This window comes from Oncorhynchus mykiss, chromosome 3, assembly GCF_057628025.1.
Source record: "Oncorhynchus mykiss isolate SJ-2025 chromosome 3, ASM5762802v1, whole genome shotgun sequence".
In the NCBI taxonomy this organism is placed as follows: Eukaryota; Metazoa; Chordata; class Actinopteri; order Salmoniformes; family Salmonidae; genus Oncorhynchus; species Oncorhynchus mykiss.
Window position 1 is genome coordinate 57,003,289 of NC_143024.1, and position 27,261 is coordinate 57,030,549.

General features: G+C 44.2%; 1 protein-coding gene across 1 annotated transcript; it reads left to right on the forward strand.

Annotated features, from left to right (window-relative positions):
* Nucleotides 1-10,160: 10,160 nt before the first annotated feature.
* On the forward strand, nt 10,161-26,941 carry LOC110520018 (solute carrier family 40 member 1). The gene is made up of 8 exons (XM_021596975.3): nt 10,161-10,728; nt 10,877-10,944; nt 17,089-17,248; nt 17,554-17,669; nt 19,626-19,752; nt 20,529-20,774; nt 20,999-21,643; nt 21,934-26,941. Exons 1-8 carry the CDS (start codon nt 10,695-10,697, stop codon nt 22,254-22,256), a joined length of 1,719 nt encoding a protein of 572 aa, XP_021452650.1. The 5' UTR covers nt 10,161-10,694; the 3' UTR covers nt 22,257-26,941.
* The last annotated feature ends 320 nt before the right edge of the window (nt 26,942-27,261 follow it).

The window sequence follows — 27,261 nt, forward strand, 5'->3', positions numbered from 1 at the left end:
TGTTTCAAATATAAGGGACACTCTTACTTGTCACAATAACCTGCTCTGAGTCGATTGTGAAGTGTGAAGCAGAACGATTGAAGACACTCGCAAGTCATAGTTTCTTTGTGTTCCTACCAGGGGTGTGAATTTAGATGTAAACAGAGATGTTGTTCCACTGTTAGCCTGGGAGAAGATCTCAGTGAGGCGTACCTCCAAGTCATGTGACCACAAAATGACACAGCAAAAGCCTGACCACTGATCATATACACCTCAGCCAGCTGACAATAACAGGCCACTAATAAGGATAGGTCAGATGTTTTTACCGCTTCAATAGGGCCAGGTAAAATCTCTCCCCCCTCTGACTTAACCATGAATAGATCAATCTATGTGAGGGATTCCTTCTGTGACCGCACAGCACAAAAGTAATTGCTTGTAAACACAGTGTGAGGTTGGAGTCCTATATACCCCACACAATGAGACTAAGCAGCGTACTTGTTACTGGTGGTCGAAGATGTAACCAAGTGTTTGACCATAAATACCTTCTATTGAAAACTTGAAGCTTTCTGAAAAAACAATGTTATGTTACTCATGCTACTAATTTTGATAAAACCAAGTATGTTATTGTACATAGTATGGCAAAAGAGATAGGGAGGCCATCATTTTAAGGAAAGTTGAAAGGAAGATATCACTGATAAACTGACTCTAATGTTTTGATTCGTTGTATACTGTAACTACTGAAGAAAATAAGAGGACTGAACTGCCTTAATAGTTTCATCGGATCAGCATTTGCATAGAATCTAGGTCTTGGCCCTCAATCAAAATGTCTCCCATTGGAGCAATGACAGGCTGAGTTTCAACATCATGATGTTATTCATTACAAAGAATACTATTAGAGTTACACAATAAAACATCATGGAGAAATGGGCTGTTTTCAGAAAGTAGGTCGCTGATTAGAAACATTTGCACAGAGAAATATGCTGATTTATGGCAGGAACACTAAGAGGATAAACAATGTGAAGCGCAAACAATAGCATAGTCCTTTATTCCTTCGACCACTTCAACTCCTCCTATAAAAACTCACACAGCAAATTTTCCACTCAGGTCTTTATCATTGACAATATATCGGGATCTTATTAGGGACAATAAAATAGCAGCTATTTTTCCAAATAACTTTGTGGCAATACATTGTCACACAAAAACAACAATACAAATCAAATCAAATTGTATTGATCACATACAAATGTTTAGTAGATGTTATGCGGGTGTAGCGAAACGCTTGTGTTTATAGCTCCATCAGTGCAGTAAAATATAACAATTCACAACAATACACACAAACCTAAAAGTAAAATAACGTAATTAAGGAATATATAAATATTACAATGAGCAATGTCGAAGTGGCATAGACTAAAATACAGTATACTAGAATACAGTATATACATATTAGATGAGTACAGCAAAAATATGTAAACATTATTAAAGTGACTTGTGTTCCATTATTAAAGTAGCGAGTGATTTAAAGTTTATGTACATAGGGCAGCATCCTCTAAGGTGCAGGGTTACGTAACCGGGTGGAAGCCGCCTAGTGATGGCTATTGAACAGTCTGATGGCCTTGAGATAGAAATAGTTTTCCAGTTTCTTTGTCCCAGCTTTGATGCACCTGTACTGACCTCGCCTTCTGGATGATAGTGGGGTGAACAGGTGGTGGCTCGGGTGGTTGTTGTCCTTGATGATCTTTTTGGCCTTCCTGTGACATCGGGTGCTGTAGGTGTCCTGGAGGGCAGGTGGTTTGTACCCGGTGATGCGTTGGGCAGACAGCACCACCCTCTGAAGAGCCCTGCGGTTGCAGGCGGTACAGTTGCCGTACCAGGTGGTGATACAGCCCGACAGGATGCTCTCAATTGTGCATCTGTTAAAGTTTGTGAGGGTTTTAGGTGCCAAGCCAAATTTCTTCGGCCTCCTGAGGTTGAAGAGGTGCTGTTGCACCTTCTTTACCATACGGTCTGTGTGGGTGGACCATTTCAGATCGTCAGTGATGTGTATGCCGAGGAACTTAGCTTTCCACCTGCTCCACTGTGGTCTTGTCGATGGAGGCGTGCGTGGCCACACAGTCATGGGTGAACAGGGAGTACAGGAGGGTGCTGAGCACGCACCCTTGTGGGGCCCCAGTGTTGAGGATCAGCAAAGTGAAGGAGTTGTTTCCTACCTTCACCACCTGGGGGTGGCCTGTCAGGAAGTCCAGGACCCAGTTGCACAGGGCGGGGTTCAGACCCAGGGCCCCAAGATGAATGATGTGCTTGGAGGGTACTATGGTGTTGAATGCTTCTTGGGTACAGGAACAATGGTGGATATCTTGAAGCAAGTAGGGGCAGCAGACTGGGATAGGGAAAGATTGAATATGTCTGTAAACACTCCAGCCAGCTGGTCTGCGCAAGCTTTGAGGACTTGGCTAGGGATGCTGTCTGGGCCGGCAGCCTTGCGAGGGTTAACCTGCTTAAACGTCTCACTCACGTCGGCCACGGAGAAGGAGAGCTCACAGTCTTTGGTAGTGGGCCACGTCGGTGGCACTGATTTATCCCCAAAATGGGTGAAGGTGTTTAGCTTGTCCAGAAGCAAGACATCGGTGTCTGTGACGTCTTGACCAAACTATAGGATTATTCAGAACTTTTGGAGATTGTATGTCGGTGATATTACAATATAGCTTTTGCCAACTCCGTTGTTGCTGTCTTGCCAAGAGTTTGGGAAAGTAAGAGTGAAGCGTTGTTGAATGCCGAAACAGTCCACCCAGAAATGTGTCACAAATTACTATGTATTCCTATGCAGGCACAGCGACATAAAACCCATAAATTCAAATGATGTAGGGTAATCCAAAAATATTTTGTGGAACTTTATGAACAAAGCATATGGACTTTTGGACCGTATAGAATGAAGTTCACATCGTACTTATAGCCAGTGTTGCAAAAGGTACAGAGTATTGGGTGACAGCCACACGTTGTTTTTTATGGTTGTCACAAATACACAGTGCTTGACTTGGACTGAAATAGGTGCCGGTACTCATTTTGAATGCAAGTACTGTTTGTATTTGAGTGCAGGAGCCCCAAAATACATTTGAGCTAATATTCTATATTACTCAGCTCCGGTGAGCTCCTGCCCAGGTCGAGGTAAAAGACTTTAAAAAAGGTTAAAAAAAAAGAGATACAGTACAATAAACTATTGTCACAGAAAAAGCCTGAGTAGGTATACATTTATGCATACTGAGTATGTATATACTGACCAGCCCAACATTTTCCAAAACTCAAAACTCAACTTCTTGAAGTATTTTCACATACAATAGTTCATCAATAATTTACAGTACATACAATGTACTGTTACATACATGTTTATTTTTTTTCAATTCATCTAATCACTGACCCACCCAATCAAATCATTGAAATAAAAATGTTTTGGGTTGTACCTCAACACGTTGGTTGAGAGCCCTCCACTTCTTTCCAAGTAGGAAATCAATCATAAAACAGAAGACTGTGGGATGCCAGATCTGCCACTCAGAGGATTTCTAAACTCTTCTCAAAGATGACAGGGTCTGGATTGATCACCCTCTATCCCTGTGATTTTCTAGTGCTTATCAGCAGTGTGGTTTCCATGAAATCTTGACAATATAATCAGTTTATGACCATAGCCTGCAGAATAACCCCACAGAATATGGCATCTTGACTAAAATCATCAGTTTATGACAATGAGATTGCCTGGACAAAATGTGATAGTGTTCTTGGAAAGAATGTGGGTTCTGTCTAGGCCACTATTGCTGCTTTTACATACTGATCATAGAACAGAAACATGCAGGGCTGTTTTTAACACTCCATATAGACTACTTACACATGCTACACAACATGACAACTGTCACTGTAGGCTAATGTCATGAGGATGCAATCATACCACAAGCAACTGATTTTTCATCGTATTTTTGTCTGTTTACTTCCTGACAGGTAAACACATTTAACTTGATTAATTTATCTGGGGTTGTCACACCCTGATCTGTTTCACCTGTCTTGTGCTTGTCTCCACCCCCCTCCAGGTGTCACCCATTTTCCCCATTATCCCATGTGCATTTATACCTGTGTTTTCTGTTTGTCTGTTGCCAGTTCTCCTTGTCTCATCAAGTGTACCAGCATTTTTTCCGTACTCCTGGTTCTCGTTAGTTCTTGTTTTCTAGTTCTCCCAGTTTTTAACCATTCTGCCTGCCCTGACCCATTCTGAACCTCTTGACACTGCCCTGGATTACTGACCCCTACCTGTGCTGACCCTGAGCCTGCCTGCCGTTCTGTACCTTACGGACTCTGCTCTGGATTACTGACTTCTGCCTGCCCTTGACTTGTCGTTTGCCTGCCCCCTGTTTTCGAACTGTCTGCATCTGGGTCTTATCCTGAGGTCTGACAGTACGAACGGGCCATGACTGACCCAGCAGACTCGGACCAGTTCCACAATGCCGTCTCCTCCCAAGGAGCCACCATTGGGAGACACGAGGAGTTACTTTGAGTTACTTTGAGGTCTTAAGGAAGGATTCTAGACCTTGGCAAAATGCCATGACTGTGCCCTGAATGCATTGCTGGAGCAATTCCACAGATTATCTGTGAGGAAGCCGGCCACAACAGTAACCTCCAAGCCCCTCAGTAACACCGCTGTCAGCAGTGCGTCTCTCCAAGCCACCCGGCTTCCCGAGAACCCCGTTTACCTCCAGAACGCTTCGCTGGAGGGTCAGGAACCTGTCGGGCGTTTCTCTCCCAGTGTTCCCTTATCTTCGAGCTGAAACCCTCGTCCTTCCCCTCGGACCGCTCGACGATAGCATATGTCATAACGCTAACGTCCGGGAGGGCTCCCGCCTGGGTTACGGCAGTGTGGGAACAACAATCTGCCGTGTGTTTCAGCTTGGAGGAGCTCGTGGCTGAGGTAAAAAAGGTTCTAGATTCTCCATTGTTCGGGAGAAAGGCTGCCCGGAAGTTACTCCATCGTCACCAAGATCCTGCAGTGTGCGGACTATGCGGTTGATTTCCGCACGTTGGCTGCCGAGAATCCCTGCTCCTTAATGGGTTAAAGAAGGAGGTAAAGGACAAACTCACAGCCCGGGAGCTACCTACGGATCTCGACTCGCAGATCTCGACTCGCTCATCACCTTGACCATCCGGATCGATGGGCGGCTATGGGAACGTAGGAGGGAGAGGAGATCTGATTCCGGTCCTAATCTCTCAGCAAAGGATTCCACCTTGCCTCCGAGGAACCCCTGAAGTCCCCGGTGTCTACGTCCCAAGACAATCCGAGCTCACCCGAGTTCCCCCAAGAGTCTCCAAGGTCTGCCGAGTTGTATCGGCTCACCTTTTCCGGAGCCGATACAACTCGGCAGAGCTAGGCTGTCTCTAGCTGAACGCTTACGCAGACGTAACACTCAGAGTTGTCTGTATTGCAGAACTGCCGGTCATTATGTGTCTACCTGTCCATTAAAAGACCAGGCTCATCAGTAGGTACATGTACTCAGGTGGGCCAAATCTCTCCTGGTTCTCATTGACTCTGGGGCTGACGCGAGTTTCATGGATGCCACCCTGGTGTCTGAGCGGGGCATCCTCACTTAGCCCCTCTCCATTACCATGGACATTCGAGCACTGGATGGACACTCTATATACAGGATCACCCACAATACTACTCCTATCCACCTGTGTGTGTCCTGGAACCACAGTGAGTCTATACAGTTTATGTTCATCAAGTCTCTTCAGGTTCTTGTGGTATTGGGGTTTTCTTGGCTCCAGCGCCACAATCCCCTTAACAACTGGACTATCATGGGCTGGAGCCCGTTCTGCCACGCCCATTGCCTGAAGTTGGCGCGTCCTGCCCCGGGACGTCTTCCTGTGGGCTCAGAAGAAGCCTCGGACCTCTCCGTCATTCCCGCTGAGTATCTGGACCTCCGGGTGGTTTTCAGCATGAACCAGACCACTTCGCTTCCTCCGCATTGACCCTATGACTGCGGGATCAACCTTCTGTATTCACTGTCGGGTCCGGAGACCAAGGCTATGGAGACGTACATCGAGGACTCTCTGGCTGCAGGGGGTATCCGTCCTTCTGCCTCCCCCGCCGGCGCAGGGTCCTTCTTTGTGGAGGAAAAAGGACAAAACCCTGCATCGATTACCGGAGGCCTCAATGACATCACGGTTAAGAACCGCTACCCGCTACCACTCATCGCCTCGGCTTTCGAGCCGCTCCAGGGGGCCACTATCTTCTCTAAGTTGGACCTGAGGAACGCCTACCATCTGGTTCGGATACGGGAAGGTGGTGAGTGGAAGACAGCCTTCCACACTGCTAGTGGACACTATGAGTACCTGGTGATGCCATTCAGTCTGACCAATGCTCCTGCTGTGTTCCAGACCTTGGTTGACATTCTCTGCAACATGTTGAACTGGCTCATGTTCGTCTACCTTCACGACATCATTGTCTTTTCCCGTTCGGCTCAAGAACACGTTCTCCACGTCCGACAGGTCCTCCAGCATCTCCTGGAGAACCAGCTTTTTGTCAAAGCCGAAAAATGCGAATTCCATCGCTCCACCATCTCCTTCCTTGGATACATCATCGCTGCTGGGAATGTGCCGATGGATCCCGGAAAGGTGAGAGCGGTGGTGGATTGGCCTCAACCCACGTCCAGAGTGCAGCTGCAACGCTTCTTAGGATTTGCCCATTTCTATTGCCCTTTTATCCGGGGTTACAGCACCTTGGCTTCCCCCCCAGTCAGCACTCACCTCTCCCAAGCTCCCGTTCACGTGGTCCCCAGCTGCTGACTGAGCATTCCTGGACCTTAAGCACCGCTTCACCACAGCTCCCATTTTGATCCATCCGGATCCATCCCGTCAGTTCGTTGTGGAGGTAGACATGGTGGATGTCGGAATGGGGGCCATGCTGTCCCAGCGTTCTGTCCTGGACCTTAAGCGGCATCCTTGCGCCTTCTTCTCCCATCGTCTTAACGCCACGGAGAGGAATTATGATGTGGGGAATCGAGAACTACTCGCAGTGAAGATACCATTGGAGGAGTGGAGACAATGGTTAGAGGGGATGGAACTTCCATTCATAGTGTGGACGGACCACAAGAACCTGGAATATCTTCACACCGCCAAGCGTCTCAACTCCAGACAAGTTCAATGGGCCCTGTTGTTCACCTGGTTCAACTTCCCCATCTCCTACCGCCCGGGGTCTAAGAATGTTAAGCCGGATGCGCTTTCACGTCGTTTTAGCCCCGCCTCTACACCCTTGTACCCTGAGACCATCCATCCTACCTCGTGCCTGGCTGCCCGCTCCCCGGTCCTGGAATGGGCTCATTCCTCCAGGCTTACCTGCCACCCTGGCTCCCATCGGACCCTGGCCATTGTGCTACAACACTTTTGGTGCCCCACGGTGGTCCCTGATGCGTTCATCGCTGCAACAACTGTCAGTACTCAGAACAAGAATCCTCTTCAAGCTCTGGCTGGCCTCATTCAACCTCTTCCTGTCCCTCACCATCCCTGGTCACATATATCCCTGGACTTCATCACTGGTCTCCCTTCGTCTGATGGCAACACCACTATCCTCAAGGTGGTGGACAGGTTTTCCAAACCGCCCATTTCAATCCCCTCCCCAAACTACCTTCTGCCAAGGAGACTGCCTAACTGATGGTGCAGCACGTCTTCTGGATCCATGGACATCTGGTGGACATGGTCTCTGATCGTGGTCCTCAGTTCTCGTCCCAGTTCTGGAAGGCGTTCTGCACACTCATTGGGTCATTGGCCAGCCTGTCCTCTGGGTTTCATCCTCAATCCAATGGCCAGTCGGAGCATGCCAATCAGGACCTGGAGACGACGCTTTGGTGCTTTGTGTCAGCCAACCCCACCACCTGGAGCCAGCAACTCGTATGGGTGGAGTATGTCCGGAACACCCTTCCCTGCTTGGCCACTGGGCTCTTGCCCTTCGAGTGCTCCGTGAGTTATCTGCCCCCGCTCTTCCTGGAGCAAGAGGAAGAGGTCAACAAACCCTCGGCCCAGATTTTCATCCGCCACTGTCAGCGTACCTGAAAGAGAGCTCGGTCCACTCTTCTCAAGACCACCTCCAGGTATCCTCGACAAGCAGACCGCCACCGAACCCCGGCTCCCCGCTTTCGTCTTGGGCAGAGGGTATGGCTGTCCACTCTGGATCTGCTCCTCTGGGTAGAGTCCCGCAAACTTTCCCCCTGTTTTATCGGCCCTTTCCCCATCTCCATGATCTTTAGCCCCTCTGCTGTCCGTCTTCTGTGCCCTGCACCCTCCATATACATCCCACATTTCATGTATCAATAATTAAACCTCGGTCTCCTCTTTACTGCCCTGATCCTGAGCCTGCTTGCCGTTCTCTACTTTACGGACTCTGCCCTGGATTACTGTCCTCTGCCTGCCCTTGACCTGTCATTTGCCTTGCCTGCCCCCTGTTTATGTAATAAACTTTTGTTATTTTGAACTGTCTGATAGGGGTAGTCCACATCAGTAACACTTGCCACTGCAAAAGGGGGAAAAAAATCAAAACTATGAAATAACACACATGGAATCATGTAGTAACCAAAAAAGTTTTAAACAAATAAACTAATAATAATCATATTTGAGAATTCTTCAAAGTAAGCACCCTTTGCCTTGATGACAGCTTTGCACACTTTCTCTCAACCAGCTTCATGAGGAATGCTTTTCCAACCTGGAATGCATTTCAATTAACAGGTGTGCCTTGTTAAAAGTTAATTTGTGGAATTTATGTCCTTCTTAATGCGTTTGAGCCAATCAGTTGTATTGGGACAAGGTAGGGGTAGTATGCAGTCAATTTGGAAAATGTTAAGTGCAGTCGCAACAATCATAAAGCTCTATGATGAAACTGGCTCTCACGAGGACTGCCACAGGAAAGAAAGACCCAGAGTTACCTCTGCTGCAGAAGACAAGTTCATTAGAGTTAACTGCACCTCAGATTGTAGCCTAAATAAATGCTTAACAGAGTTCAAGTAACAGACACATCTCAACATCAACTGTTTAGAGGAGACTGCATGAATCAGGCCTTCATGATCGAATTGCTACAAAGAAACCACTACTAAATGACATCAATAAGAATAAAATACTTGCTTGGGCCAAGAAACACAAGCAATTAGACATTAGACCAGTGGAAATCTGTCCTTTCGTGTGACGAGTCCAAATTTTAGATGTTTGGTTCCAACTGCTGTGTCTTTGTGAGATGCAGAGTAGGTGAACAGATGATCTCCGCATGTGTGGTTCCCACCGTGAAGCATGGAGGAGGAGGTGTGATGTAGTGGTGGTGCTTTGCTGGTGACACTGTCAGTGATTTATTTAGAATTCACGGCACACTTAACCAGCATGGCTACCACAGTATCCTGCAGCAATACGCCATCCCATCTGGTTTGCATTTAGTGGGACTATTAATTGTTTTTAAACAGGACAATGACCCAAGAAGGAGAGTGATGGTGCTGCATCAGATGACCTGGCATCCACAATCCCCCGACCTCAACCCAATTGAGATGGTTTAGGATGAGTTGGACCGCAGAGGGAAGGAAAAGCAGCCAACAATTGCTCAGCATATGTGGGAGCTCCTTCAAGACTGTTGGGAAAACATTTATCCTGAAGCTGGTTGAGAGATTGCAAAGCTGTCATCAAGACAATGGGGGGCTACTTTGAAATGTATTTTGATTTGTTTATCACGTTTTTGGTTACTACATGAGTCCATATGTATTATTTCAGAGTTTTAATGTCTTCACTATTATTCTACAATGTAGAAAATGGTACAAATAAAGAAAAAAACCTAATTAAATGAGTAGCTGTGTCCAAACCTTTGACTGGTACTGTGTATGTATATATTTATCAGTGGAGGCTGCTGTGGGGAGGACGTCTCATAATTATGGCTGGAATTGAGTAAATGGAATGGCATCAAACTCATGGACACCATGTGTTTCATGTATTTGCCAAACTTCCACGTATCCACTCATTACCAACAGCCAGTCCTCCCCAATAAACGTGCCACCAACCTCCTGTGATATATACACACACACACACACATATATATATATATATATATATATATATATATATATATATATATATATATATATATATATATATATATATATATGAGTAGGTGTGTCCATACTTTTGACTGGTACTGAACATAGTTACTAACTACCCCCCTATCCCCCCCTCCCTCCCGATATAAGCAGTTATTATAGAATGAATAACATTCTAACAACCACCAAAACCATGGATAATGTCAGATCTATTGCAACAATGCATCGTAAATAATAGTTCGCCACAAGAACTTTGTTTTGTTTGTTTTGAATGCATCTGTATAGGCTGTGAGGCTCGAGTCATGTGACTGTGACGTATTCCTTCGGGCTACTGTATATTGACCAGTGACATAAACGCTGTTGGCAGTGCAGAAAAGACGAGAGAAGGTTGCTGGAGCTGTTCGGGAGATTTTATTGTTTTGCATTTGAACTAAAAAAGGATTTTCGGCTAAGATATTTGTTTCCAACTTCAGCTACAGCGATAGCTAAGTTTGGAAAGGAGAAAGGGGAGCTTTGGCGTGCGTTTACCGACATTTTAATGCACAGTGTCTCCCATCGATAGCCTTGCTTTACGAAGTTAAATAAATATTGGGCAAACGTTAGTTATTTCCGGAAAGTATTACAATGGATAACGCTGGATCTAAGAAACGTTGCTGTGGTAGGTCAATTTTACGTTTTCAGTTATTTTACAAGGACTCATTTAAATTGCATATTTGATCAATAAATTATGGCTGCCGATCTATTGACCACACAGGTGGCCATATGATATCAATAACAACGAATCGTAAACATCCTTTTCCTTGCAGAATCGGTCCAAGAGTTCTTCACATCACCAAAGTTCCTTATTTACCTGGGACATGGCCTCTCGACATGGGTAAGTGAAACGAAGCCAAGAGAAACCATTTAAAGTAAAATAATGAGTAGGTAGGCCATCACCTTATTGCTCATGGTGGAGGGCCATTTGACAAAATGTTTTAGCCTATTTATGTTCAAGAATAGGTACACAATTGAAGGCGCTATAGGCTATTTCCCATCCAGTGGAGCGCATCTTGCGCGCGCTTAGTCTGGTTTGCCAAACATTGTTGATAAAAAAATGGTTGATCGGTGGACCCATGGATGGTTCGATATAGTGTGTAATATTCTATGTATACAATAGTTATTCTGTTATGGTATTTGTAAATAAGGTGCATGCGTTTGTTTAGGTAATGCTTATTTTGTGTAACAGTCCTTGGCAGTAGACCGTTATTAATTTATAAAGGGTATGATCACTTTATGCTCAGTAGCAAGGTCGGCATGCGCTTAGGGGGCCCTACCGTACCTCCTTGTCCATCTAGATAAAAAATGAAATATTCATAATTTATTTGAGAAGATGCGCGCCGACACAAAGACGCATCTGAGCGTAGCGAAACAGGGCTCATCTGTCTCAGTATGTGTAACCCCAGCCTGGTCTGATAGACTAGACACAACATAGTACATGTAAATACATCCCATATGAAACGTAACATATCTTACTAAATGGAGTGTCTTGGATTTACGTACAAAATCATACGAAATGCTCTGAGAACAGCATGTCATACTTATTTTTGTCCAGACAGCATCAGATACATTGGCTACACATAGGTTACACAGAGGGGAGCTGTTTCACTCGCTCGGATGCTTTCTTCGGTGACAGTTTCAGCCACTTGCGAATTGAACAGGGATGTAATGCTGCCTTTGCGCAGGGAGCAGGGCAGCCGGTGTTCCCTCAATTTTTATTTAAAAAAAAGAATACACGGAGCTGGTAAAAATATTTCTGGAGAATTAATTCAGATACATTCTAAATAAATTACATTTACACTGAACAAAAATATAAACGCAACAATTAAAATTGTGTTACTGAGTTATAGTTCATATAATGAAATCAGTCAATTGAAATAAATTCATTAGGCCATATTCTATGGATTTCTTATGACTCGGGAGCCAGGCCCAGACATTCAGAATGTGTTTTTCCCCCACAAAAGGGCTTTATTACAGACAGAAATACTCCTCAGTTTCATTGGGTGTCTAGGTGGTTGATCTCAAACGATCCCGCAGGTGAAGAAGCCAGATGTGGAGGTCCTAAGCTGGCGTGGTTACATGTGGTTTGTGGTCAAGGCCGGTTGGACGTACTACTAAATTCTCTAAAATTATATTGGAGGCGGCAAATGAACGTACATTTCTCTGGCAGTAGCTCTGGTGGACATTCCTGCAGTCAGCATGCCAATTGCACGCTCCCTCAACTTGGGACATCTGTGGCATTGTGTTGTGTAACAAAACTGCACATTTTAGTGTCCTTTTAAGGTGCACCAGTGTAATGATCATGCTGTTTAATCAGTTTCTTGATATGCCACACCTGTCAGGTGGATGGATTATCTTGGCAAATGAGAAATGTTCACTAACAGGGATGTAAACAAATTTGTGCTCAACATTTGAGAGAAATAAAACATTTTTGTGTATGGAAAATTATGGGATCTTTTATTTCAGCTCATGAAACATGGCACCAACACTTTACATGTTCTGTTCAGTATAATTACCAAAATAATTCCACGAAAACTTGACCACTTCGAGCTGTAACAAAAACAGCCACAGACAAAAAAAAACTACCAGGGGTTGCTAAACCGTCTGCCCTCAAAACAGTTTGGGCTCGTGTATGACACACTTGAACTCGCCCTGCTGTCTGTGTGCAGAATTTACAGAAACGTACCACCTCTAATGCATATGCAGACAAACTGATCCACCGACGAAATCTAGGATCCAAATTCACAGCGCCTGCCTTGATGTTCATAAAACTCCACGGACCCACTCTTGCGCAGTGGGACCCAAAAGGATATGGGACCACTTGGTTATGGTGCTGTCCTTTCAGCACCATGATTTGACGCACACTCAAATTGCTTAAAATAAGTAGTAGTCCAACTCATCACATATTATTATTATTATTATTATTATTATTACAAATGGAAGACTTTTACTTCTCACATTGGTGTGTGCTTAGTAAAGCTAGATCAAAGCTGAGTCAATGTCTCGCAAGATCACATGATGAATTAGTATTTTACATAACAGAACTAAATATAATAGCATATACTGTAACCTAGTAGGCCAATATGTTACAACCAAAGACACATCCCTCGTCATTTCTTATCCGAAGCTGAATAGTACATTTTTTCCCCCTCATTCGACCAAAACTCATCAGCGCGCCTCTCTAGGCATTAAATATATGCTTTGATAGAAACAAAATAATCCTACATTTGACATTTTAGTCATTTAGCAGACCCTCTTATCCAGAATGACTTAGAGTTAGTGCATTTATCTTAAGATAGCTACGTGGGACTACCATATATCTCAGTCAAAGGAAGTACATTTTTCCTCAATAAAGTAGCTATCAACAAATTCAGTGCTAGTAGGGGGGAAAAGAGTCAAGTGCACGTGATAGTTCACAAAAGGGGGTGGGAGGTGCGAGGTGGGGGTGCTGTGGGATTATTTAATGTACTCATTGAAGAGGTAGGGTTTCAGATGGGTTCAGAAGATTTGCCTAGCTTTAGGGGGAAGCTGGTTCCACCATTGGGGTGCCAGGACAGAGAAGAGCTTTGACTGGGCTGAGCAGGAGCTTCCCTCCTGTAGGGATGAGAGGGCCAAGAGACCTGAAGTGGCAGAACTGAGTACTCAGGTTGGGGTGTAGGGTTTGAGCATAGCAGTTGCTCTTGCTGCTCGGTAGACAAGTACCATGGTCTTGTAGTGGATGCGAGCTTCGACTGGAAGCCATTGGAGTGTGCGGAGGAGCGGGGTGACATGGGAGAACTTGGGAAGGTTGAACACCAGGCGGGCTGCAGCGTTCTGATAAATTGCAGGTGTTTGATGGCACAAGCAGAGGGAGCCCAGCCACAGGCAAGGTGCACTAGTCCAGACGGGAGATGACAAGTGTCTGGATTAGGATCTGTGCCTCTTTCTGTGTGAGGTAGGGTCGTACTCTACTGATGTTGTAGAGCATGGACCTGCAGGAGTGAGTCACTGCTTTGATGTTTGCAGAGAATGACAGGGTGTTGTCCAGTGTCACGCCAAGGTTCTTTGCGCTCTGGGAGGGGACACTGTCGAGTTGATGGATTGTTCTTGGAGCGGGCAGGCCTTTCCCTTGTCGAGGTTGAGCTTGAGGTGGTGGGCCGACATCCAAGCTGAGATATCTGCCAGGCACGCAGAGATGCGTGTCGCTACCTGGGTGTCGGAAGGGGTCGAAGGAGAAAAGTAATTGAATGCCATCCGCATAGCAATGATAGCAGAGACAATGTGAGGATATGATGGAGCCGAGTGACTTGGTGTATAGGGGAAGAGGAGAGGGCCTAGAACCGAGCCCAGGGGGACACCAGTAGTGAGACCACGTGATGCAGGCTAGGGTTGGGCGGTATCTAGATGTTCATATCGTCATACCTTCCTTCTCTCATACCGGGATATAGGGTATTACCGGCTTAGTAGACAATGGGGCGCCAAAAAAAGCCCATTGGGCGTCTATTGCCAAAATGCTTACAAAATTAGCACAAGTAAGACACATTTCCATGGAGGCTGCTAGCGAAGTATGCTAACAAGCGCAAACAAAAATTAACAAATTGCAGAGACAGGCAATCCAACTCATAAAGTTTTACATTTATACAGCCAAATGTCATTTTTGGTGAGTTTGGACATTTCCAAGCAAATGCGAATGATAGACATTGTGTAAATGATCAAAGTATTGACACATGCTTGTCTGAAGGAAGAACAGGCCTGGCTCGGGAGCAGCATGTGTAGGTTACACGCTGTGTCTGTGTGGAGCTGGAGTCACTAGGGCAATGGCCTGCCTGCTCTGCTTGGAGAACAGGGAGGAGGAGAAGACAGGCCGAGAACAGAGAAAAAACCCAAGGAAATCAAGAGAGTGGCAGCTGTACAAATAACTAATTCAAAGGGCTTTGACTTTTTAAACACGGCAGAAAGATAACACAACATGATGCCCTGTCAACTTATTAATTCAGATACTTACTTAGATTAACTAGGAAGTTAAATTTACGAATCGGGTTAACGAAGAATTCTACGTTTTTCAAGGAGGAAAAAATAGAAAACACATAAGAAATAGCTTGCTGCGTTTTGTAAATGCAGATGTAAAATGCTTCCTATTGTAATTTTGGCATCTGACTCATTTTGTGCTTCAGTTGCACTTCTCCACTTGGATGAGAATTAATGAACAAGCATTCTTTTCTCAGTGTAGCCAGACAACTTTTCTCCAATAAAATGCAAGATTAACCTTCTGCAAAACATTAGGAAATGTAGCTGGCTACATTCTTTCTATGATGAACATTAGAAATATGATGGCCACAAAAAAACCTTGCTTATTCTTTGTAAACTAATTTACCTGTGGCTGCCATCCAAATAGCGTTGCACTTCTGAAAATGAAGCTATTTTCTGACGAATGCGTTGCACCAATGTATTTTCGGTGAAAGGAAATCTATAGTTGCACGTCCTTGCACGTCACTCCATTGAAGGATAAATAACACTGTTGACTTTCCTTATAAAACGCAACCCCTGTCAATACACCGCTGGACTCACCTGCTGCCTTCTTTCTCCCGCTGTGCAAACACGTGACTGGCTCAACTGTTCTGGGGAACTACAGTAAGCTTCATAATGTAAAATAATGTGACAGGTGAAATGAAGAATGCGATCTGCAGGTATTGAAAAACCATCCCGTGGCTATTTACAAATACTCCAGTGTACAGCATACTGCCCAAGCCTAGTACAGAAACAGATCCTCTACACGTCACCTGGTAGGACTGGCCTGCCAAGTAGGATGCAATCCAAGAGTGTGCAGAGCCTAGGACGCCCAGCCCTGAGAGAGTGGAGAGGAGGAACTAATGGTTCACAGTGTCGAAGGCAGCGGCTAGATCTAGGAGGATGAGAACAGAGGAGTGAGAGTCAGCTTTGGCAGTGCGGAGAGCCTCTGCGACACAGAGAAGAGCAGTCTCGGCTGAGTGACCCGCCTCGAAGCCTAACTGGTTAGGGTCAAGAAGATTGTTCTGAGAGAGAGAGATAGCGAGAGAGTTGATCAGAGACAGCACACTCAAGTGTTTTGGAAAGAAAATAAAGAAGGGATAGTTCTGTGCCAGTAGGACCAGTGGAAACAATAGGCTGAGTGAATGAGGACTGGATGTCGTCAACCTACTTTTCAAAGTGGTTGATAAAGTTGTCCGCAGAGAGGAAGGAATGAGGGGGAGGGGTGGAGGATTAAGGAGGGAGGAGAAGTTGGAAAAGAGTTTCCTAGGGTTAGCGGTAGAATCTTGACATTTAGAGTGACAGAAAGTGGCTTTAGCAGATACAGAGGAAGGCCTACAAGAGAGGCTAACATTTTGTTAACACCATCTGCTTTCATTCGCTCACAAAACAGTCATTCAAGAAGATCTAAATGCATATTCCCATGAAACTGATTGAGATCAAGTGATTGGCATGCAGTTTGGACATTTCACCGGTAAAACGTGAAGAATTACCCTTCGCAATTGACAGTGATGACTGATGACGGCCTATTTTAAAGTTAGGTAGGCTATGCCTAACTTGGTGTTTGAGGGTATTAAAAATATAAACATTTTCTTGAGATAATATGTGTGGGCATAGGCAGACGTTGCAATTGGAGGATTCATTTTATGCATAGGCCTATTCTACAATGATATTCAATAGGCTACACCTGTCAATACAAACTCTGATTGTGAAATTATGAAGTCATTTAAAAAAAAGTGTTCTTGCCACATTTAAAATGTAATATCGTTTTACAATTAAATTACATGTATTTACTATAAAAATACAAATAAATGTTTTAAATGCGCCCCCTACTGAAATCAAATGTCCATCCAACTGATTCATTCTGGGGTCGGCCCTGCTTAGTAGTAGACAAGGATCATGTTTCTGCAAGCATCATTCATCGGCTATAGCCTAGTGTGCAGTGCATTTTAACAGCTGGCTGAAACAACAAAAGTTAACATGCATGTCTTTGTAGGGCGATCGTATGTGGAACTTCGCTGTAGCCGTATTTCTGGTGGGGCTGTATGGCAACAGCCTCCTGCTCACGGCTGTGTACGGACTGGTGGTGGCAGGGTCAGTGCTGCTCCTTGGAGCCATTATCGGTGACTGGGTTGACAAAAACCCAAGACTCAAAGGTATGCAGCCATAATTAGACCAAGTCTAAAGTGAGTGTTTCTGAACAGAACTGAATACATTGAACAGGAATGAACAATATACATAGTCAAAACATTACTTGATCATTCATTTTCAATGTTTGGGATTAGAATTTTGGGGGAATGTGTTCATTTAGATGGCAATTGGCATAATTCTCTATTCGAGACCATTCGAAGAACCCATTGTGTCTTGAGGGAAATCTCCAATTGAGTGATTTACTCAGACATAAATAAACAGTTTGTGACCACCAACCCTATGTCTCTAATGCTTATCCTCTCATTTATAGTGGCCCAGACTTCGCTGGTTGTCCAGAATTTTTCTGTCATACTATGTGGGATCCTCTTGATGGTGGTTTTCCAGTTCAAAGAACAGATTGCAGAGTTATACAATGGATGGATTTTGGTAAGATTGCATTTCCTAGACTTTTCATACGGTCATGATCATTAAGTGGTCATTTGCAGCGAAAGCATTTACCCGTTTGACAAGTACAACGTTCTATCCTAAGTCTACTATGATGTGAAATCCAGTGTGTCATTTCAACAACCTTTACATATCATTTTAGCTTCTGGACAGTAGCCTAGCCTACACATTGAACAAGGTAACAGTAAACATGTCGTCCCCCATGAATAATGCAGCGCCCCCTCCTTGGGCCAATTAGTCATATTATTCAAATTTACGTTACGTGGATTAATGCGAAAGAGGGAAAAAAAAACATGGTCAACATCAGACTGGCATTTCTGGTATTTCTGTATAAGTTATATCTCTTGAAAACTTGATTGCTGACATGCAAAGCATTTTGGGACTCTATCAACAATGGACTAATGAAATAAATACCAAAATAGTTTTCTTTTAATTGTCAACTGTATCTGTATGGAATTACAGTGCCTATATATATAGTCTACACACCCTTTAAAAATGTTCACCTTTTTGTGAATGGGCAGAGCTTAAAGAACCTTATGGGAGACTTGTTTCTCATGAGGAGATGCATGTATGTACAAATTGTTTTCTTCTATAGAAACTGACAGTCATTTTATAAAAATAAAAAAAAATGGTACTTTCTGCCAACAGAGTAAATAGACCAGTAGCTTATATAAAATATTTGACAGTTTAGGTAGGCTACAGTGTTGGTGAGCATTAGGAGCGCGACATCATTGTACTGTTTAATCTCAGAGCCTACACCAAGGCAGAGCAAAGAAACCCACTAATCTATTGATAAATAAAAAATGTAACAACAATTTGTCTTTTGCATAGATGTGTGGGCTGTAGCATTCATTCGCACACCGTTTTACGACCTGTCTGATTTATAACGGGAAACATCCGTACGTATGTCATGCGCCAAATTTGTAAATCTCAATTTAAAAAAAAATACGCACGCAGACTTTTCAGAAGTTGTTCAAAGTTTGGTGGGGGACAAAAAAGACTCCATTTGCGGGAAATGTAATGGGCTCAGCTTATAGGTCCTTATGGGAAATGTGTTGCTCATTAGGAGATGCATATGTGCACAGAATGTCATGACTGTAGCTCAAACGGGACAGGAGATATGCTTGTTCAAAGTTAGGAATATCCGTTGATAACTATAGAGACAGATCCATAGTCCCCCCCCCCCACCCACACAGGCAGGCTAGTGTCCTGCACGAGTTGCTAAATCAAATCAAGGAAAAATCTTTTGATTATTAAGATTACGGAAGGATTTGCCCGGAAACATGTTTGGCTTCTTGTAGAGGCTCTTTCTTTTGGTGAAATATGTAGACCCAAATGAGCGGATTTCATTTACATTCTACAGCAAGACTTTGTCCCACGGAAGAAAAACTGTGCCTTGTTTTTATGGTCGATAGAAGAAGACTGTTGCAATAGCGAATGTTACAATCTGCTGGCTGCTACACTATCAGGATCATGAACAAAGTGTCTATCACGTGGTGTAGTCAGTGTATTGTGGGACAAATCGTGCATTTGTGAAGGGGCCTTTGGATTTTAAGGGGGAGTGGGGGCTGTGAGTTTTCTGGAGGTGGTGGTGAAACAGGAGATTGAGTGTCTTGTTCACGACTGTGTAGTCAGCAGGTTATTCTAGGGCCGTCATGTGAGGGAGAGAAATGCTGCCTGGCCAGTTGAGCCAGTCCATCTCTATTCCCCTGGTCAGAACAGCTGCAATTATAATGTACACAACAAAAAAACAAAACAAACAGCAGGCCTGTTTATTTTAGTCTCACGCTGGATTATGGTTGTATGCGGTTTCTAGATTAAATGATATGTCGAGGCCAACATTTTCATTGTATAAAGTAAATTTGTACACGTTAAAAATGTTTTTATGTTTTGTTTTTACCAAAGCAAACAAAAATGTATAGTTTTCTTGGTTTTCAGACATGCTGCTATATCCTGGTCATCTCCATAGCCAACATTGCTAATTTGGCCAGTACTGCCATGGCAATTACCATCCAGAGAGACTGGGTGGTGGTTGTGGCTGGACAGGACAGCAGCAAGCTGGCAGGTGAGTCTCCATGGGAAACTGGCCCAAATCAATAGAGCTCATGTGAACGGACCTTTATCGTCTTGCAGTGGCGTGACCTTTGATTCCAATCACAGCTAAATCACTCATTTTTCTTTTAGAACTGTCCATTTCACCTTGGTTCACTAAAGCTATGAATCAGATTTTTTTTACAGTAAAAATGCAACACTTCCGCACAGATAATCTCAAAGGAATGTGGCCATACACGCCATAAAGACTAACAGTTCATGAATGACCAGAGCTGTGTGCTACATGTTGCTTGTCTGCACCAATGAAGTCAATTAACCTGAAGTATATAACCTTCAGGAAACCTATAAAAATCCCTGACATGAATTAGTGGAAAAACCATCAAATAAGACTGTGTCCTATCATGTCACAGTCACTTAAAGCAGCTTCTCTACTTAAATCTGCCAATCAAGTCCTTTCAGAAAAGGTTGTAAGGAAAGCCGATACAAATTAGAAGCCATGTTTGACTCCTTGAACTTCTCCTGTCAGCAAATATTGTAATTCAAGGGAACGTGTAACTTAAGACAGGGTTAGGGTTGGGCGGTATCCAGATACTGTTCCTGCACCATACCTTTGGGATGCCCCAAACCCCCCAAAATGTTATGATTACTTTTCACAGTATTGAAAATCATACCGTCTATATTTAAAAATACCCTGGTATACGGTATACCACCCAAGCTTAGACAGGGTAAAGTCAAATATTAATTTATGTTTCCTGTGGACAATAATGTAATTATGCTCTTCTTTAATAGACATGAACGCCACAGTGCGGATCATCGACCAGCTGACCAACATCCTAGCGCCCATGCTGGTGGGTCAGATCATGTCTTTTGGCTCAAACTTCATTGGTTGCGGCTTTATTGCGGGCTGGAACCTGTGCTCTATGTGCCTTGAGTACGGTCTGCTATGGAAGGTCTACCAGAAAACCCCGGCACTGGCCTTGAAGGCTGGCAAAAAAGAGGATGACCAGGAACTGAAACAACTTAACTTCCCGAAAGGTATGTTCTGGCCCTCAATGAACATCACTAACAGACATGTCTTAATGTCAATGAACATAAGTGTTGTAAGACCATTTTTGTCAAATATACATCTGTTGTTGAGGTGGTTAGTTGGGCTGGCCCTCCCTTAGAGAAATACTAAATTATGAGATCTATCTGTGTACGGTCTTGTGGCCCCAAAACAGTCACTCATGTATGTCTGTTCTTCCTCCTGTGGTCTGTAGAGCTAGAAAACGGCAAGGGCACAGTAGAGGGCTCCCAGCTCATGAACGAGATGGCTGTCGTCAAGGCCGACTCTCCCAAGAAGACGAGCTGCTGCTACCAGATAACAGAGCCCCTGCGCACCATCCGCGACGGCTGGGTGGCCTACTACAACCAGTCCATCTTCTTCGCAGGCATGTCGCTGTCCTTCCTCTACATGACGGTGCTGGGATTTGACTGCATCACCACGGGCTACGCCTACACCCAGGGCCTCAACGGCTCTGTGCTTAGCCTGCTGATGGGTGCCTCAGCCGTGTCAGGCATCTGTGGCACGGTGGCCTTCACCTGGGTTCGCAAGAAGTGTGGCCTAATCCGCACAGGCTTCATCTCGGGTGTGGTGCAACTCTCCTGCCTAGTTCTGTGCGTGGCGTCCGTCTTCGCACCGGGCAGCCCCTTCGACCTCAGCATTTCGCCCTTCCAGGACATCTACAGCCACCTGATCGGAGACAGTGGCAACTTACCAGAGGCCGACCATCCGGCTAGCATGCTGAACATCGATGGTCTGCTGGTCAACGGTTCGACTGCACTGCCCGCTGAAGAACTGCCGCCTCTGCAGTCCTACCTGTCAGTCAGCCTGCTGTTTGCAGGGGTTATTGCTGCTAGAATTGGTGAGTAACTCAAAAGTCCACACTGGGAAAAGTGCTTGATGAGTGCTGCTATGTCATGTGTTAACAGTTGGCGTATGAACTTTGTTGTATAAAAGGCAGGCACCACTTGGAGGGAAGTCGGCTCCAGATCCGGTGTTAATGTCTCCACAGAGCAATATTGTCAACCTTTGATTCCACTATCAGCTGATAATTACAGTCGTAGCGGTGATTTCCTGTTCCTATATCATTTTTATGTGGTCGTAAAAATGCCATTCTAAATGACTGCTGTGCTGCTGTTTTCCCCTCTGCAGGTCTATGGTCCTTTGACTTAACCGTGACCCAGCTCATCCAAGAGAATGTGATCGAGTCAGAGAGGGGGGTGATTAATGGTGTCCAGAACTCCATGAACTACCTCCTGGACCTGTTGCACTTTATCATGGTGATTCTGGCGCCCAACCCTGAGGCCTTTGGCCTTCTCGTCATCCTCTCCGTCTCCTTCGTGGCCATGGGCCACATCATGTACTTCAGGTTTGCCTTCAAGAGCCTCGGGCGGCGCCTCTTCCTCTGCTGCTCGCCAGAGCAGAAGGCCCAGGCCCTCCCGGACTCTCCCTCCTCGCTTCCCACCACCGTGTAGCCCATTAAAGAGACGCTGTCCCTGCTAATAGCTCTACCTGCAGCCTGCAGTGCACACTATTGTCCACTCCTCCTCCTGCCCGCTAGCTATCAACCTAAACATGCTTGCGTCTAGCCCCCACAGCGCCTAACCCTAGCATGTGCTGTCCTTTGCCATTGTGATATAGCATTAGCTGTTTTGCGGAAGGGGGAAGAGTAGTGCAGCCTCAGACACAGAGAAGCAGCCCCTCACAGACAAAAAGCTCAGCTTGAAAGAGGCCTTATAGAGAGGTGTCAAAAAATAAACATCACTTCTCCCTACTTCCAATATTTCAATCTAGCTGTCTTGTTATTCAAGGGGCTGCAGCTAGAGCTACAGAAAATGAGGGAGGAAAAATGCAGGTATTGCTTGCAGTTACTACGGTTACAGCCACATACTACTTAAGTATGTTCTGTGGTTCTAGTGGTGTTTGCATCTCATTACAGCTCTGCATCAGCCTCGCGGGATTTTCATTTCCACTTTTGTTTCTCAGTAGTTCATTGTTACTATAGCCATTCACGTTAGCATTTCAAACGTCTCAGTTACTTAAGCTTTAGTAATTGACAATGATTTAAATGACCAGTTTTACCAGTGAGAAACAGGTTCTTACTTATTTTGCTTAATGAGCCTGGGGTGAGCCTCTTTAATACATGGTTATAAGGGCTATGCAAATTATTTATTCAAGGAGTGCAGATACTGATAGATAGATAGATAAATAGACTGAACAAAAATATAAACGCAACATGTAAAGTGTTGGTCCCATGTTTCATGACCTGAAAAAAATATCCCAGACATTTTCCATATGCACAAAAATGCACAAATTTGTTTTCATCCCTGTTTGTGAGCCTTTCTCTTTTGCTAAGATAATCCATCCACCTGACAGTTGTGGCATATCAAGAAGCTGATTTAACAGTATGATCATTACACAGGTGCACCTTGTGCTTGGGAAAATAAAAGTCCACTCTAAAATGTGCAGTTTTGTCACAACACAATGCCAAAGATGTCTCAAGTTTGGAGGGAGTGTGCAATTGCCATGCTGACTGCAGGAATGTCCACCAGAGCTGTGTTAATGTTAATTTCTCTACCATAAGGCACCTCCAACGTTGTTTTAGAGATTATGGCAGTACGCCACAACCACAGACCACGTGTAACCACGCCAGCCCAGGGCCCCCACATCCGACTTCTTCACTTGTGGGATCGTCCGAGGGGGCAGGTGGGGTGCGGATGAGTATGTCTCTGTAATAAAGCCCTTTTGTAGAAAAACAAATTCTGATTGGCTGGCTCCCCAGTAGGTTGGCCTGGCTCCCAAGTGGGTGGGCCTATGCAGGCCTATGCCCTCCCAGGCCCACTCATGGCTGTGCCCCTGCTCAGTTATGTGACATAAATAGATTAGGGCCTAATCATTTTTTTTATTGACTGATTTCCTAATATGAACTGTAACTCAGCAAAGTCTTTGAAATTGTTGCATGTGGCATTTCTATTTTTGTTCTGTATACACACACACACAGAGTACCAGTCAAAAGTTTCGACACAGCTACTCATTTAAGGGTTTTTCTTGGTTTTGACTATTTTCTACATTGTAGAATATTAGTGAAGACATCAAAGCTATGAAATAACACATATGGAATCATGTAGTAACCAAAAAAGTGACAAACAAATCAAAATATATTTTATATTTGAGACTCTTCAAGTAGCCACCCTTTGCCTTGATGACAGCTTCGCACACTCTTGGCATTCTCTCAACCAGCTTCACCTGGAATGCTTTTCCAACAGTCTTGAAGGAGTTCCCACATATGATGAGCACTTCCTTCACTCATCCAAAACCATCTCAATTGGGTTGAGGTCAGGTGATTGTGGGGGCCAAGTCATCTGATGCAGCACTCCATCACTCTCCTTCTTGGTCAAATAGCCCTTACACAGCCTGGAGGTGTGCTCTGGGTCAATGATAGTCCCACTAAGTGCAAACCAGGTGGCATGGCATATTGCTACAGAGTGCTGTGGTAGCCATGCAGGTTAAGTGTGCCTTGAATTCTAAATAAATCACAGACAGTGTCACCAGCTAAGCACCATCACACCTCCTCCATGGTTCACAGTGGGAACCACACATACAGAGATCATCCATTCACCTACTCTGTGTCTCACAAAGACATGGCGGTTGGAACCAAAAATCTCAAATTTGGACTCATCAGACCAAAGGACAGATTTCAACTGGTATCATGTCCATTGCTTGTTACTTGAACTCTGTGAAGCATTTATTTGGGCTCCAATATGAGGTGCAATTAACTCTAATGAACTTACCCTCTGCAGCAGAGGTAACTCTGGGTCTTCCTTTCCTGTGGTGGTCCTCATGAGAGCCAGTTTCATCATAGCGCTTGATGGTGTTTGCGACTGCTCTTGAAGAAACTTTCAAAGTTCTTGACATTTTCCAGATTGACTGACCTTCATGGCTCAAAGTAATGATGGACAGTCATTTCTTTTTGCCTATTTGAGCTGTTCTTGTCATAATATGGACTTGGTTCTTTAACAAAAAGGGCTATCTTCTGTAATACCACCCCTACCTTGTCACAACACAGCTGATTGGCTATAATGCATTAAGAAGGAAAGAAATTACACAAATTAACTTTTAACAAGGTACACCTGTTAATTGATGACATGGTCTCCACAATCACCCAAACTCAACCCAATTTAGATAGTTTGAGATGAGTTGGACCGCAGAGTGAACCAAAAGCAGACAACAATTGCTCAGTATATGTGCAAACTCCTTCAAGAATGTTGGAAAAGCATTCCTCATGAAGCTGGTTGACAGAATGCCAAGTGTGCAAAGCTGTTAGGGTGGCTACTTTGAAGAATCTCAAATATAAAATATATTTAGATTTGTTTGACACTTTTTTGGTTACGACATGATTCCATATGTGTTATTTCATAGTTTTGATGTCTTCACTATTATTCTACAATGTAGAAAATAGTAAAAAATAAAGAAACCCTGGAACGAGTAGGTGTGTCAAAACTTATGACTGGTACTGTATATATATACTATTCTCAATGTATCATCAGTATTGTCTCTCAGCCATGGTGGTGCTGATATGCTAGTTATAGCGAACAACTAGGAAACTATGCATTCCCATTAACAATGCTCCCAATGACCAAAGTGGATATTCTTATACAGCTTAAAAGGAAGTGAGGGAAAACCTGTTGTTTTCCCTATGAGCATTCCAATTATTTTTTTGGTGTGAAGTGAAAATGAATCTCGCATAGGCTCATTAACGCTTTTGTAGACACCTCGTGTACAGATGTCTAACCCCCCTTGCAATTGTTATACCTGTAGTTGTTTGTCATCATTGATTTATCTGTCTTCAAAGGTGATTTTTAATCGTGATTGTTACACAGGCACTTTAACTGATTCTACTATGTCCATAATAACGAAAACACCTTCAGGCATTGCTACTGCATTTTGCACAAGGCCGAGCTGAAGGACTTTGCATTTACTGGCAGGCCCATGATAAAGGGCCATCATTACGCTAATCTTTGACACAAATGCACACACAGCACAATCCTAAACCCAGACACCAGGTGTGAGCATGGAAAACCATACCACCCTTTTTCCTGTGGGCGGCTTTCAAAATCCTGCCAAGCTTACCTCAGATTTCCTTCCCCCCCTAAGTCCAGCAGACCTCCCCGCCAGTGTTCCTCTGCCACAGTAGAAAGTCATCATGTTCAGGTTGTCTTAGCTGGCCACTAACTGCAATTACACCAACTGTGCTGTAGCCAGGCAAAACTGTCGGTTTGTAGCTCTTGGAGCTCTCCAACACCACTGTGAAGGTTTGCAGAAGCTTTATTTTTAAAACATGCTTCGACTCGATGTCATATGCACAGACTTCATGGTTATTACCTCTGCCCATGAAAAACCATTGCTGACCTACGCCACGCCACGGAGGTGATTTGGTGAGGAAAATATTATGGTTGGAGAGAATAGACACGGCACTTGAAGAGAACAGTGAGGCCTTTCTTTAGCCCTGGGCGGTTGTACTAAAGGCTGATGTGGAGTCAGACAGGTCTGCAGGTTTTTGGAACTGCAGCTGGTGTTCTATAGAGAAATGCCAGGAACTGAGCTCAATGTTAATGTTTGGCATGGATTACCCCCCAAAATGTAAATTAAGCACATTCTTCAGAACAGAGCCTTTTTCTCAGAACATTTATTCAGGAATATTTCATACCATATCTTTTTCATACAAGTAACAATGGCCGTCAATCAATATTCACACTGTACTGTATGTAAAATAATTTGTTTATGACATCAGATTATGTTGTCGTCTTTAAATGTTGGAAGTCTTTTTTTTTTTTACAACTTTTAAAAATGTTTTTATATACTAGTGTTAACAGTTGTTGCTAATGGAGAAGTTTTCTGAACAATTTGCTTGTGAAATTGTTCTCTGCCTCGTGTGTAGAAATCAATGCTCTCATGCATAAACCAAGAAAATCATACAACATGCTAATGGTCTATACTGTCCATAATCTCCCATCATTGTAAAAATACATTAAAACCATTGTTTGATATAATCTTTGTTTAAATGTAATATGCAAGAATCACTTCACACTCCATTATAGTGGAGGACGTTTATACAGCTTGTTTTGCATGAGCTCTGAATTAAAAAGAAAATGTTTATACATTCTGTCTCATTAGTGTTTTTTTTATGTAATCACAGGAACCCAAGTCATTGTACTGTACAAGAAGATGGCAGTGATTTGGAGACCCCCCCCCCCCCCCTTCTCTAGCCAGGCCACCACTGTTAAGGGTCACATTCCATAGAGGGGTTAGTCACAATTGTTTTGCCCCAGAAGACTGACTGAGTTGTATGATCTGGACCTGTGTGCTCGGGGGCAAAAGACAAAGAGTGACCTGGTTTCACACAACATGAGTGATAGACTGTGGCCAGGCTTTCATGGAGTTGTGTCAGCGCTGCCTTTCCCCAAAAATGCTCACAAGCTC